The 13,801-nt window shown below is 41.2% G+C and overlaps 1 protein-coding gene across 1 annotated transcript; it reads left to right on the forward strand.

Annotated features, from left to right (window-relative positions):
- Positions 1-11,628: 11,628 nt before the first annotated feature.
- LOC102433549 (olfactory receptor 7A5-like) lies at positions 11,629-12,582 on the forward strand. The gene has a single exon (XM_006107057.1). The coding sequence runs from the start codon at positions 11,629-11,631 to the stop codon at positions 12,580-12,582; it is 954 nt and encodes a 317-aa protein (XP_006107119.1).
- Positions 12,583-13,801: the final 1,219 nt, after the last annotated feature.

Below are 13,801 nucleotides of genomic sequence, written 5' to 3' on the forward strand. Positions count from 1 at the left end.
TCATGTGGCCTTTTTCCTTCATTGACTGGCTTATTTCATGAAGTGACCTTCTTTATCTCTTGTTATGGCCTTCACTTTGAGGTCTATTTTGTCAGATATAAGTATTGCTACCCCAGCTTTATTTTCATTTTCATTTGCCTGAAAGATATTTTTCCATCCCTTCACTTTCAGTCTGTGTGAGTCCCTTGTTCTGAGTTGGGTCTCTTGTATACAGTCTATATAAGGGTCATGTGTTTTTTTTTATCCATTCAGCCACTTGATGTCTTTTGCTTGGAGCATTTAGTCCAATTACATTTAAAGTTATTATTGATAGGTACTTGCTTGTAGCCATTTTTAATTTTTGTGTCCGTGTTCCTTCTTCCCTTTTTATTTCTTCTTTTTACACCAGTCCCTTTAGCATTTCTTACATGGCTGGCTTGGTAGTGGTAAACTCCCTTAGTCTTTTTTGTTCTGTGAAGCTCCTTATTTCCCCTTCAAGTTTGAATGATCACCTCGCTAGATAGAGTATTCTTTGATTCAGTCCCTTGCTTTGAATAACTTTGTAAATTTCTTTCCATTTCTTTCTGGTCTGATGTATTTCTGTTGAAAAATCATTTGATATTCTAGTGGGAGATCCCTTGTATGTAAATTTCTGTCTCTCTCTTGCAGCCTTTAAGATTCTCTCTTTGTCCTGAACGTTTGCCATCATAATTACGATGTGTCTTGGTGTGGGTCTTTTCGGGTTCATATTGTTTGGGACTTCTGTGCTTGTGTGACTTTTTTCTTCCCCATATCAGGGAAGTTTTCTGACATTATTTCTTCAAATAGGTTTTATAACCCTTGTTCCACTTCCTGTTGTTCTGGCACCCCTATTATCCTAATGTTGCTTTGTTTCATGTTGTCCCAAAGCTCCCTTAGGCTCTCCTTCTGTCTTTTAATTTTTTTCTCCAATTGCAGTTTAATTTGGGTGTATTTTGCTTCCTTGTCTTCTAATTCGCTAATTTGGTCCTCCACTTCTCCTAGTCTACTGTTGAAACTTTCCATGGTGTTTTTTATTGCAGCTATTTCACTCTTTTTTACTTCTTGATTCTTACATAAGTTGTTGATTTTTTCATCCATCCAGTTTATGAACTGTAGGAACCTTATTCTGAATTCTTTTTCTGACATATTGCATGCCTCTGTTTCACTTAGCTGCTTTTCTGATGATTCTTCCTTTTCTTTCCTTTGGGGGTTTCTTTGTCTCCCCATTTTTGCCCTCACTAAAGGATCTAAGTGTTGAGTTGTGTGGGGGCTGCTCCTCGGGCTGCAGTGGCTCCTTGGGATGTGGCTGCTCCTCAGGCGATTGCAGCAGCAGGTGTTCCTCAGCTGGCAGTGGCTCCTCTGGTGGGCTCTGCTCACAGCAGTGATGGCTCCTCTGGCTGGTGGGGGCAGGCTGCTTGTGCAGCTGTTGCTCCTCAGATGGAGGTAGGCTGCTCATGAGTCTGCTGCTCCTTGGATGGGGGCGGGCTGTGAGTGGCTACTCTTCCCCCGACGAGGGCAGGCTCCACATGACTGTTGCTCCTTGGACAGGTGCAGGCTGTGCAGGCTGCTGCGCCTGGGACGGGTGCGACCTGCTCACACGGCTGCTGCTCTTCAGATGGGTTTGTGCTTCTCATGTGGCTGCTGCTCCTCAGATGGGGCAGGTTGCTCACAGGGCTGCTGCTCCTCCAATGGGGGCCAGCTGATTGCAGAACTGCTGCTCCTTGTCTGGGGTGGGCTGCTCAAGCAGTTGCTGCTACTTGGACGGGGGAAGGCTGTTCACATGGCTGCCACCCCTCGGATGGATGCAGGTTGCACATGACTGCTGTTCCTTTGAATGGTGGTGGGCTTTCCATGTCTGAGGTCTTCTGCTTATTGTGCACCATCTCTAGTTATATACAAATGCACCCTCTCACCATGTACTCTTAATTATGGCTTCTTTATTTCAACAAATTGTACATTTAAAATATGTGCAGTTTGTTTACTGTAATTATACTCCAATAAATTAGTTAGAATTAAAAATTCTAGTGACATATACACTCAGATCAAGAGCACAGGTGGCTGAGTCACAGCAGACAATGGTGGGAAGTCATTCTTATAACTGGAAAGAAATCAAGTTTTCAGATATAAGTATAGGCACTGTGATATTAAATTTAGGCAATTCACATTTCATAAACTATTTTTAACATAAACTATAAGGTCAATATACACACCTATATGTGTTAAACATCACACATTGGTTGATGAAAGAAATGCAATACAGATGCATAAAACATCTTGAGAGAGCTTTAGAAACATAATGTAGTGACTCATGATGAGCCCAGAAGAGATCAGAGCAACTTCCCACCAGACAATCCTATATGATTATGAAGGCATTATAGTAAAACAAGTGCTTTTAGGATGACTTGTTTTGAAGAAATAGCTAATGATACAATAACAAAACTGAGAGCAATCATAATAATACTAGAGGCCCGGTGCATGAATTTGTGCACCGGTGTATTCCCTCGGCTTGGCCTGTGCCCTCTTGCAATCTGGGACCCCTTGGGGGGATGTTGAAGAGCTGGTTTCGGCTCAATCCCTGCAGGCTAGACTAAAGGACCCCATCAGTGCATGAATCTGTGCAACAGTCCCTAGTATGTGTATAAGATCTTTGGTCAATTTCTTCCTACCCTCCCCCCTCCCCACTTCCCTCTGAGATTCATTAGTCTGTTCCATGTTTCCATGCCTGTGCATTGAGTGTCTGCCCCCTGGTGGTCAGTGTGTGTCATAGCTACCAGTCGAACGATCAAACAGTTGGCTGGTCTTTTAGGCTTTTATGTATATAGATGCTTTTTCCCATTTTAGGAATTTGTATAGATATTTGGAGATAGCATTCATGATTACTCTGTTATTGAAGTTTTTTCAGGTAATTGTATTAAAAAGTAACTCCATTGAGGTTCACTGCCAGGTAACTAGGGAAAGCTGAAAGGACATGCTCTTTTTCACAAAAGTTGTTACCTGAACCACATGAGTGGACAGGAGCTCAGGGTCTCTAATTGGTTATCCTTTCGTCATATAATGAACTAGAGGCCCGTTTCAGGAAGATTCTTGCAAGAATAAGGCTTCCTCAGGCCTATTCCTGCGAGAATAGGGCTTCCTGAGACCAGAGCGAAGCAGAGAAGGGAGCGAAGCCCACCAAGGCAGGCTTCGCTTCCTTCTCCGCTGCCTCGCTCCCTCCCTTCTTCGCTGCCTCAGCTCCCTCCCTCCTCTGCTGCCTCAGCTCCCTCCCTCCTCTGCTGCCTCGGCTCCCTTCCTTCTCCTCCGCCTCGCTCCCTCCCGTCTCCCCCACCTCGCTCCCTCCCTTCTCCACTGCCTCGGCTCCCTTCCTTCTCCCTCCCTTCCCCGTCACTTCGCTCCTTCCCATGTCTGCTGCTTCAGCTCCACTCTCATCTCTGCTACCTCCAATCCGTTCCCTTCTCCACTGCTTGGCACCCTTCTGCAGTGCTTGGCTTCCTTCTACACTGTCTTCAGTCTTCGCTGGGTGCCTGTGTATGCAAATTAACAGCCATTTTTGTTGGGTTAATTTGCATACTCTTCTGATTGGCTGGCGGGCATAGCAAAGGTACGGTCAATTGGCATCTTTGTCTTTTATTAGTGTAGATAATATTGATCTTGTTTTTCACTGCCCATTATGTGGTTATGACAAAATTTAGAAAAGAGATGTTTCATTAGAGCACTCAAGTCATATCAGTATTCAGCTCTGTCAGTTTTAAAGCAGAAACAGGAACCAAAGTCAAGAAAGAAACCATAAATATGTTAACCAACCCTTCACCTCAATAAAAAAAAAGCAACTCTTGTCTTTCTCTGTCTGACATATTTCACTTAGCATAATACCTTCTGGGTTCATTCATGTTGTTGCAAATTGCATTCTTTTTAAGGCTTAGTAATATTTTATTGTATATATGAGCCACCTCTTCTTTATCCATTCATCTATCAATGAACATTAGGTTGGTTCCATATCTTGACTATTATAAACAATGCTGCAATGAACATAGGGGTGCATGTATCTTTTATTAGAGATGTTGTTTATTTCTTCAGATAAATACCAAGAAGTTGAATTCAGGGGGTTATATAAATGTATAATCATGATATACATTTGAAACTAATATAATATTGTATATCATTTATAATTTTAAAAAAATTTTAAAGCCTTTGTATATGGACACCAGTTTTCCATACTTCAATGAATAAGTGTACAGTATGGAAAAGAAAAACTTTTATAGTAATAAAATGTGTGATTAAAAATGTTGCTTCCTCATTTTTGAAGTCATCTCTGACTCTAAGATCATATTAGGTCAATCTATTTGTTCAAATGTAGACTCCACCTGCAATTATATATTTGATAATCAATTTTTGTCAGTGCCTATAGTAGGCAGCGGGGACACCAAGCTAAATAAAAATAATAAACTAAGAGACTAGTTACAAAACTCAATAGCATAGCTGTGGTTGGTGTGGCTCAGTTGGTTGGAGAGTAGTCCATACACCAAAATGTTGTGAATTTGGTCTCCCTTCAGGGGTGTATGGAAGGCAACCGATGGACATTTGTCTCTCACATTGATATTTCTCTCTCTCTCTCTCTCTCTCTCTCTCTCTCTCTTTCTTTCTTTCTCTTCCCCCCCCCCAATCAATAAAAATATATCCTCAGGTGAGGATTAAAACACCAAAAACAAACAAAAAAAAAACAGCAGCATGTGAGAGTTGACATTATCAGGAAGAGCAGTTAAGTTGGTGTTAATGATGTAGAAAAGAATGACAGACCCAAAATGACACTTGGTTTTCAAATTTTCTTCTGCAATAAAATTATATAAGTGGTCTTAATTGCCATGTGTAATTTTGTTTCCATGTGAGTAATATAATGCATGACAATTCTTTTAGGAAAACTATAGAAAACTAGAGGCTTGGTACACGAAATTCTTGCATGGGTAGGGTTCCTAGGCCTGGCTGACGATCAGGCTGATCTGCGGGGCGACCAGCAGGACAATCGAGGGGCCCCCACTGGCATCCGACTTAGCTGGCCTGGAGCCTGCGGGCTGGAGGTAGCTCCTGCGTTGAGCATCTGCCCCCTGATGGTCAGTGTGCCTCATAGCGACTGGTTGTTTCTGCCAGTAGTTCTGCCGTTTGTTCAATTTGCATATTAGGCTTTTATTATATAGGATTTACTCAGGAAGTTAGATGTCATTTCAGAGAAAAATGTTTTTAATAAATTCAATTTGTCCTATAAGAAATATATAAATTTCCAAATATTTCTCATCCAAGTTTGGGAAACACTTGGAGAGGCTAGGAAAATAAAAATTAAATATGGAAACTATACATATATCAGACAGAGCAGAAAGCTCAATCAAGGGAGTTACTAAATTGTATAGGGAATTTAAAATGAAGTAAATGTAAATTCCAGGCATGAAATAGAGGGAGCAAGTGTTTTCTCCAATCTGATCAAAGAATAGCAATTTCTGGCTCTTAATGTTTGCAGCCCTGTAATCATGGGCACTTTTTCAAACCCAGGATGATTGGTCTTTTTATAACTACCACCCCAAAGAATATTTTCAGGGCCCTCTTTATGTCTTTGTTCCTGAGACTGTAGATGAAGAGGTTCAGCATGGGTGTGACCACCATGTACATCACTAAGGCTGTTGCATTTGAGTGTGATCTGTGAGTAGCAGCAGAGCTGAGGTACACTCTTGCACTTGTACCATAAAATAAGGAGACAACTAAGAGGTGAGACACACAGGTAGAAAATGCCTTATACTTCCCTTCACCTGATGAGATTCCATGTATGGAGGACACTATCTTAGAGAAAGAGTAAATGATACCAGCCACAGGAAAACCACCCATCAGCCCAACTTCAAAATACATCACGATATTATCAAGTAAGGGGTCAGAACAGGCAAGTTGGACCACCTGTTTAAAGTTCACAGAAAAAGTGGGGATTTCTAAGTCTGGACAGAAAGATAGTTGCAACACCACTAAGCTTTGTAACAAGGAATTCAGGATACACATGATCCAGGATATCAGATCCAGCAGTCCACAGAGTCAGGTGTTCATGATAATGGTGCAGTGCAGTGGGTGACAGATGGCCACAAAGAGTCATAGGCCATCACGGTCAGAAGAAAATTATCCAGTCCCCCAAATAATAGGAAAGAAAACATCTGTGTGATGCAGCGTTCATAGGTGATGACTTTATTTCGTGTCTGGATATTCACCAGCATCTTTGGGACGGTGGTGGAGGTGAAGCAGATGTCTACCAAGGACAGGTTGCAGAGGAAGAAGTACATGGGCGTGTGGAGGTGGGAGTCTGAGCTGATGGCCAGGATGATGAGCAGGTTTCCAAGCACAGAGATCAGGTACATGGAGAGGAAATGCCCAAATGTGAGGAGCTGCAGTTGGTTCCTCTGAAAATCCCAGAAGAAGAAATTCTGTAATCCATACATCATTGCCTCAGCCCATGTGGTAGTGGACAAAACTAGGACGAAAACTAATATGATTAATTTTACACATGTGAGTATTAACATAGTGAAATGCTAGAATTTATGTTTTCAGTCAAGAAATTATATAGTTATATTGATATTGATCATATGGCCTTTAAGGGATCTACTATGACAACTGTGATTAGGAATTCTTGACCTACATTCAGAATTCCCCCATGAGGTCATGTAATATACAGTCTTAATGGAAAATTCTTTTATGCATTTGAGGAATTTATGTTGAGTATTGACTATATTCTAAGGTAAGAGTATAGAATTCTGAGAAATAAAGTTTTCTACAATCCAGTAATTTAGAAAGAATATAAATTACCAAGTAGAAAAACAGATAAAGACACTACAAAGAAAAAGAATTACAGGCCAATATCCCTGCTGAACATAGATGCTAAAATCCTCAACAAAATTCTAACAAATCAGATCCAGCATTACATTTGAGAGATCAAACCTCAGAGGGAAGGTAGGGGAGGGTGGGGGTAAAGAGGAAAGATCAACCAAAGGACTTGTATGCATGCTTATAAGCCTAACCAATGAACACAGACAACAGGGAGTGAGGGCATGAGTAGGGGGGTTGCGGGGGAGCTCTGGGGGGGGGGTAAAGACATATATGTAATACCTTAATTAATAAAGAAAAAAACTAAAAAAGAAAGAAAGATTGTACACCATGACCAAGTGGGATTTATTCCAGGGATGCAAGGCTGGTTCCATATCCACAAAACAATAAATGTGATACATAACATAAACAAACTGAGAGACAAAAGTCTCTGAATCATATCTATTGATGCAGAAAAGGCATTTGACAAAATTCAACACCCTTTCCTGATTAAAAACTCTCAGCAAAGTGGGAATAGAGGGATCATACCTCAACATAATAAAAGTCTTATATGACAAACCTACTGCACTTGGTAAGTGCTAATATTAGTTACTATTTATACCATGCCCTGAGCTCTTCAAGCAAGATCCTTTTCTGTATATGCTACATTTTCATACAATTTGGAGTAGGATTTACCACCTATTATGTATTAGTTTATTGCTGGAACTAGAGAAGAAAATGATCCATGTTTTTCTGTGTTTTTTTAAAAAAAATATTTCTTATTGATTTCAGAGAGAGGGAAGGATAGGAAGAGAAAGACAGAAACATCAATAATGGAGAGAATCATTAATCAACTGTCTCCTGCATGCCCCCTACTGGAGACTGAGCCTGCAACCCAGGCATGTGCCTTGACCAGAGATCCAACCATGACCGCCTGGTTCATGGGTTGATGCTCAACTACAGAGCAGTACCAGCCAGGCAATACATGTTTCTTTTTCAGTCTAGACTGACCAAAATGACTTCTTAGTTGCTATAGCTTTCCAATTCACTTTAGGTAGCCAATTTTATCATCAGAAAATAAGATTGGTTTACTTTTACCAAGACATGAACCTATGATTCCTTTTCTTCTTTGGTTGCATTGGTTTGAAATTTCAGAACAGTGATGGGTCATGACAGTAACAGGCATATTTGTCCTCTGTATGACCTTCGAACAGATTTCTCAAATATTTTCTTGTCAGGTCTGATATTAGCTGATGACCAAGGAGAGTATTTTATGATAGTTAAGAAACATCTTATTTATACTTTCTCAGAACTGCTTTTATACAGTATCAGCTGCATATTTAACGATGATGCTATTACATTTGGATGCTTTTTTATTAATTTATTCTAAAATAATAAAAATTCTCAATGTTAGAGGCTCATAGCTTTCTTGGGTGGACTGCTTCTGTTCATAATTTAAATCAGGTAGTCTGCACTCCATACACTATCCTATAGATTTGAAGGGTGCCTTAGTAAGAGAATTGCTTGTCAGGTTATTGGAACCAAGAGTGGAACCAGAGAACAGCTCATGTCTGGGTCTCCATTCAGCTAAGTTCTCCTAAAGCTAAGTTAAGAGGTACCTCAGGTTGACTTTAATGGGCACTGGCATAAGGAACAGCTATATTGGGAAGAAAATCAAGATGGTGGATGGATCTGACAGTTACATCAGCCAGAGTCTGGGGAGACTGAGCAGAGACTGTGATATTAATTTCCTGGACCTTCCCACTAGCAGAAAGAAAGCCAGATTTCACTTTTCATTTAATTTTACAATTTTGTATCTGACTTACTGCCCATGTCTGAATCTAAAAACTTAAATCAGGGGTCAGCAAAGGACTCCCCAAAGAGCAAATCCCACCCACAGCCTGTTTTTGTAAAGAGGCTTTATCAGTAGGGTGATGGTAGCCCTGTAAAAGATATGTCTACATTCTAACCCCCAGTACCTGTAAATGTGACCTTATTGGGAAAAAAAGGCTCTTTATAGATATAATTAAGGGTCTCAAGATGAAATCATCCTGGATTATCCAGTTGGACCCGAAAACCAATGACCAGGCTCCTTATAAGATATACAGTGGAAAGGCACAGAGAAAAGAAGGCCATATGTCTCCTAAGATTGGAGTGATGCAGCCACAAAGCCCAGGGATGCTTGGAGTCACAAAAAGCAGGAAGTGGCAAGGAGCACAGCCTCCCTTAGAGCCTCTGGGGAGTGCAGCCTTTCTGACATCCTGAGGAAAGACTTCTGGCATCAATAACTTGATGAAATAAATTCCTGTTGTTTTAAGCCACCCATTTGGGCTTAGTTGTTACAGAATCCACAGAAAATAAATACCTACAGCCAAGCCCATTTGTGTGGGTATTGCATACAAGTGCTTTCACACTACAATAGCTGAGTTAAGTAGCTGCAACAGAGCACTGTTTATCTAGTTCTTTAAAACTGTTTGGCAGTGACTGCTCTAAGTCACTATCAGGTACTGGTTTTATATTCAAAGTACTCTTTCCCATCGTAAAGAAATGCTCTGGCCAGAAAAAAAAATGTACCAATGTGAGTTTAAAGATGTGAATGCATTTACTCCGGATGAAAAAATTGAATAATTGGATCTGGGGAACTTGTACAAAGGAAACTCTATCTCTGCAGCCAAAATAATTTACTCTCCATCAAGTGCATCTCCAGAATCAATCTCTGGTTTTCAAAATTGAGGTCAAGGGGAAGTTTCTGAGAGGTTCCTGTTTGGGATGGGTGTGGTCAGGGACATCACTAAATCTCTGGGTCAGACAATCATGTGACTCACAGCAGCTCAGAAGCTCAGGATGTTATCCTGTCCATGTGTCCTGCATGAGCACTTACATACCCTGGGGAGATGTTCATTCCAACGGAGGTGGACCCATCAGTAGGAAGGGAAAATGCATCTGGCCCCCAAGGTGATCCCATGGAGACCAAACTGGCAGAAAAGTTGCCTTTTATTTATGGTCCCTTGGTTTCGAAGGGGCTGAATTGCTTAGAAAACTGAGCAACAGTAAAACAGTCCATTTAATGAGGAGCCCTGAGAATTCAGCCTCTGGACCTCCCTCTGCAGACTCACCTGCAGCTCCTCAGCCATGGATAAGAGCATCCTCTCTGTGCCTCTCTAAGATGTTCAACTGCTCTGGAAAACCAGCACCTGACCTGCATTTCTTGCCTTTTTCACATCAATTGTCAAAAGAAGGAAGGGCCAGTAGAGCCAAATCCAGTGAGTGATGCCACTGGGGGTGCCAGAGTGAGCCCTGTGGGAAAGCATCTTGGGGAGAAGTAAAACTTTTAATAACCGTGTCTTCTGGGGGAACAGTCAGGCTGATGAAATAGTGAAAGGGATGGACTCAAGATCCCACACATTTGATGTCCTTCGTTCTGAAGTGGTTTCTTGCAACTTATTCCTTCTCAGCTTCTTTCTTCTCTCCATCTCAGAGCACAATTCTACAGCCTCTCTCATTCCACACCAGGAACAGACCCTCCCTTCTGTCTGCTCAGCTCTCAGGATTCTGCTTTATTTCAACCTTAGCATTTCCTCTTCTCTGTGAAGCATTGACAGAGTGAGCAGCCTTGCAGAGCAGAAAAGCACTGACTTAATGTCAGGAGGTGTGAGTTCTAATTCACTCTTCTACAGCTGGTGCCTGATGGGCCTGGACCTTTTCTTACATTCTGTGGGGCTTTCTCTCGTCAGCACAAGAGTGAGTATAAAGAGATCTCTGAAAATGCTCACGGAAGAACAGGTGCCAGGGTTCTATTTTCCCCTGTATCTCAGCTCTGCTGCTACCTTTTAAACTGTTCTCACATTTACTGCATTGAATACCAGATTATTTTTACTGTGTCCCAAAATACGACATGCCTTTACATTGTGATCCAGCAATTTTTGCACACACCACACACACACACACACACACAAACACACACACACACACACACACACACCTGAACAAAGAGAACCATATACCCTCACTATGTATCATGCACTGTAATATTTTCTTTTGTGCCTTCTTGACTCTATTTCACCATTCTGGATCCTTTTTGAGCCTTGAATACATAAACCAGTGTCATCTCAGGGCTTTGGCGCTGCCTCTTTTCTTACATAGTCCTCCATCCCCAAGTACTTTTTTCTTAATAACATGGTGATGTATTTTGTATTTGTGATACTGGGTGGTGGTCCCCTCGCTGGTATCATTTATTCTTACTCTAAGATAGTGTCCTCCATACGTGCAATCCCATCAGCTCAGGGGAAGTATAAAGCATTTTCCCCCTGTGTCACCCCCTTCTGCCTTCCTTGAGGTCTCTGTTCAATTGCCCCCTAGTTTGCAGGGCTGCTTGTCCTCCCAGTATAAAATAACACCCATCCACTCTCTTTATAACTACTTTCTTTTTCTTCACATGATACCATCTAACTTGGTATATGACATATGTGTTGTATATATTCTTTCACTATTATTATATTCTATAAATTTTGTTTCTGAGCATCCTGTACACTTTTGGTGAGGTGGGAAATAGCAATAGATATTCCTTAGGTGCATGAAAGCATTTCTCATTGAGACAGTGTAATCCATGTTCACCTTGGAAAAAAAGTTTGAGGAAGACAGGAATTCCTAATCAGAGATGTCATGGGGGATGATACACACAAAAAGTTAATATTGTTGCTTTGTTACAAAATATAATTGTAGCATTTCAACTATGCTTGTAATGGCCATTTGTGTAAAAACTAATCATGCTAATTTTTCTTTCGTACTAGTCACCTCCACACTATGGGACCTGAAAATGATACTCTGATTTCAGAATTTCTTCTTCTGGGATTGTCAGAGGAACCAGCACTGCAGCCCCTCATATTTGGGCTTTTCCTCTCCATGTACCTGATCACTGTATTGGGAAACCTGCTCATCATTTTGGTCGTCAGCTCAGACTCCCACCTCCACACACCCATGTACTTCTTCCTCTCCAACCTGTCCTTGGTAGACATCTGTTTCACCTCCACCACCATCCCAAAGATGCTGTGGAACATCCAGACACAGAGCAAAGTCATTACCTATAAAGGCTGCATCACACAGTTGTATTTTTTCTTACTATTTGGAGGACTGGATGACTTCCTTCTAAGTGTGATGGCCTATGACAGGTATGTGGCCATCTGCCACCCCCTGCACTATATGGTCATCATGAACCCCTGGCTCAGTGGACTGCTGGTTCTAGTGTCCTGGATCACAAGTGCCCTGCAATCCTTGTTAGAAAGTTTAATGGTGTTGCAATTGTCCTTCTGTACAGACTTGGAAATCCCCCACTTTTTCTGTGAACTCAAAGAGGTGGTCCAACTTGCCAGTTCCGACATCTTTCTTAACAACATGGTGATGTATTTTATAGCTGTGCTACTGGGTGGTGGTCCCCTCGCTGGTATCCTTTACTCTTACTCTAAGATAGTGTCCTCCATATGTGCAATCCCATCAGCTCAGGGGAAGTATAAGGCATTTTCTACCTGTGCTTCTCACCTCTCAGTTGTCTCCTTATTTTATGGTACGATCCTAGGAGCGTATCTCAGCTCTGCTGCTACCCAAAGCTCACACTCAAGTGCAGCAGCGTCAGTGATGTACACTGTGGTCACACCCATGCTGAACCCCTTCATCTACAGTCTCAGGAACAGGGACATAAAGAGGGCCCTGAAAAGATTCTTTGGGATGGCAGGTACAAAGGGGACAATCATCTCGAGGTAAAAAGTGCCCTTGATTTTGGGGCTAAAGAATTTAAAACCAGAAATTGTGATTCTTTAATCACATTGTGTTTTTTTAGATTTGCTCTTTTTATTTTTTTAAAAAACATATTTTTATTGATTTCAGAGAGGAAGGGAAAGGGAGAGAGAGAAACATGGATGATGAGAGAATAGTATTGATCGCCTGCCTCCTGCATACCCACTCCTGGTGATTGAACCCACGACCCGGACATGTGCCCCGACCAAAAATCTAACGGAGCCCTCCTGGTTCATAGGTTGATGTTCAAACCCTGAGAAACACAGCTGGTCCAGAATTGCTCCTTTTATTCTGCCCTTGAATTTCCTTTGTTTGTTTCAACTTCTTTATACAATTTAAATAACCATTTTATTAAGCTCCCTGTTTTGTCTGTTATATAGACAGTTGTTCCTTTTGTCTTTTTTTAACCTTCACTAAGTTTTTCAACCTTGATCAGAAATAGTGAGAAGTTTTCATTTACTTCACTAGAAACATTGATGCCTTAAGAATAATTTCTTCTCAAATGACATATATCACTGTAAGTAATTTGTTCTTGTTTTGTAGGTAGAATAATAAGTAATAAGTGGTATTACTCATGTAGAAAAACTGTACGTGGCTACCTAATCCATTTTATAATTTCATTCCATAAAATCTGAAACCTCAGTTTTCACCATGTGTCCCTCATTCTCTGTACATTGGTATCTTAACTGCTCTTCCTGATATTCTAGATTTTATCATTGTTCCCTATAAGTCTCTGTCTATTGATAGCGATGCAATAGGAGAGGAATTCCTGGGCGCTGGCCCAGTTCCTACTACTTGTTCCTCAGACCAGAGTCAATGTTCTGGGTGGATGGACTCTTGTGGTCCTTCTTATAATTACAACAACTGTCATGGGACTATGAAAACGTAAGGTTTATTACTCACTCCCAAAAGCCACATAGGAAGCTGTGTGTATGCATGTTTGTGTGAAAGAGAGAGAGAGAGAGAGAGAGAGAGAGAGAGAGAGAGAGAGAAGGACTCTGCCTCTATTGGGACCAAAGGTATGATGGCTATGGTTTTGTGGGTTTGCTTTTTAAAAATGTATCTTTATTATTGAAATATTACAGATGTCCTCCTTTTATCCCTCCATTGACCCCATTCTTCTCCTCTCCTGTCCCCTTTCCCCAGGCCTTCACCCCACTATTATCTGTGTCTATGGGTTATTCAT

This window comes from Myotis lucifugus, unplaced genomic scaffold (assembly GCF_000147115.1).
Source record: "Myotis lucifugus unplaced genomic scaffold, Myoluc2.0 scaffold_995, whole genome shotgun sequence".
In the NCBI taxonomy this organism is placed as follows: domain Eukaryota; kingdom Metazoa; phylum Chordata; class Mammalia; order Chiroptera; family Vespertilionidae; genus Myotis; species Myotis lucifugus.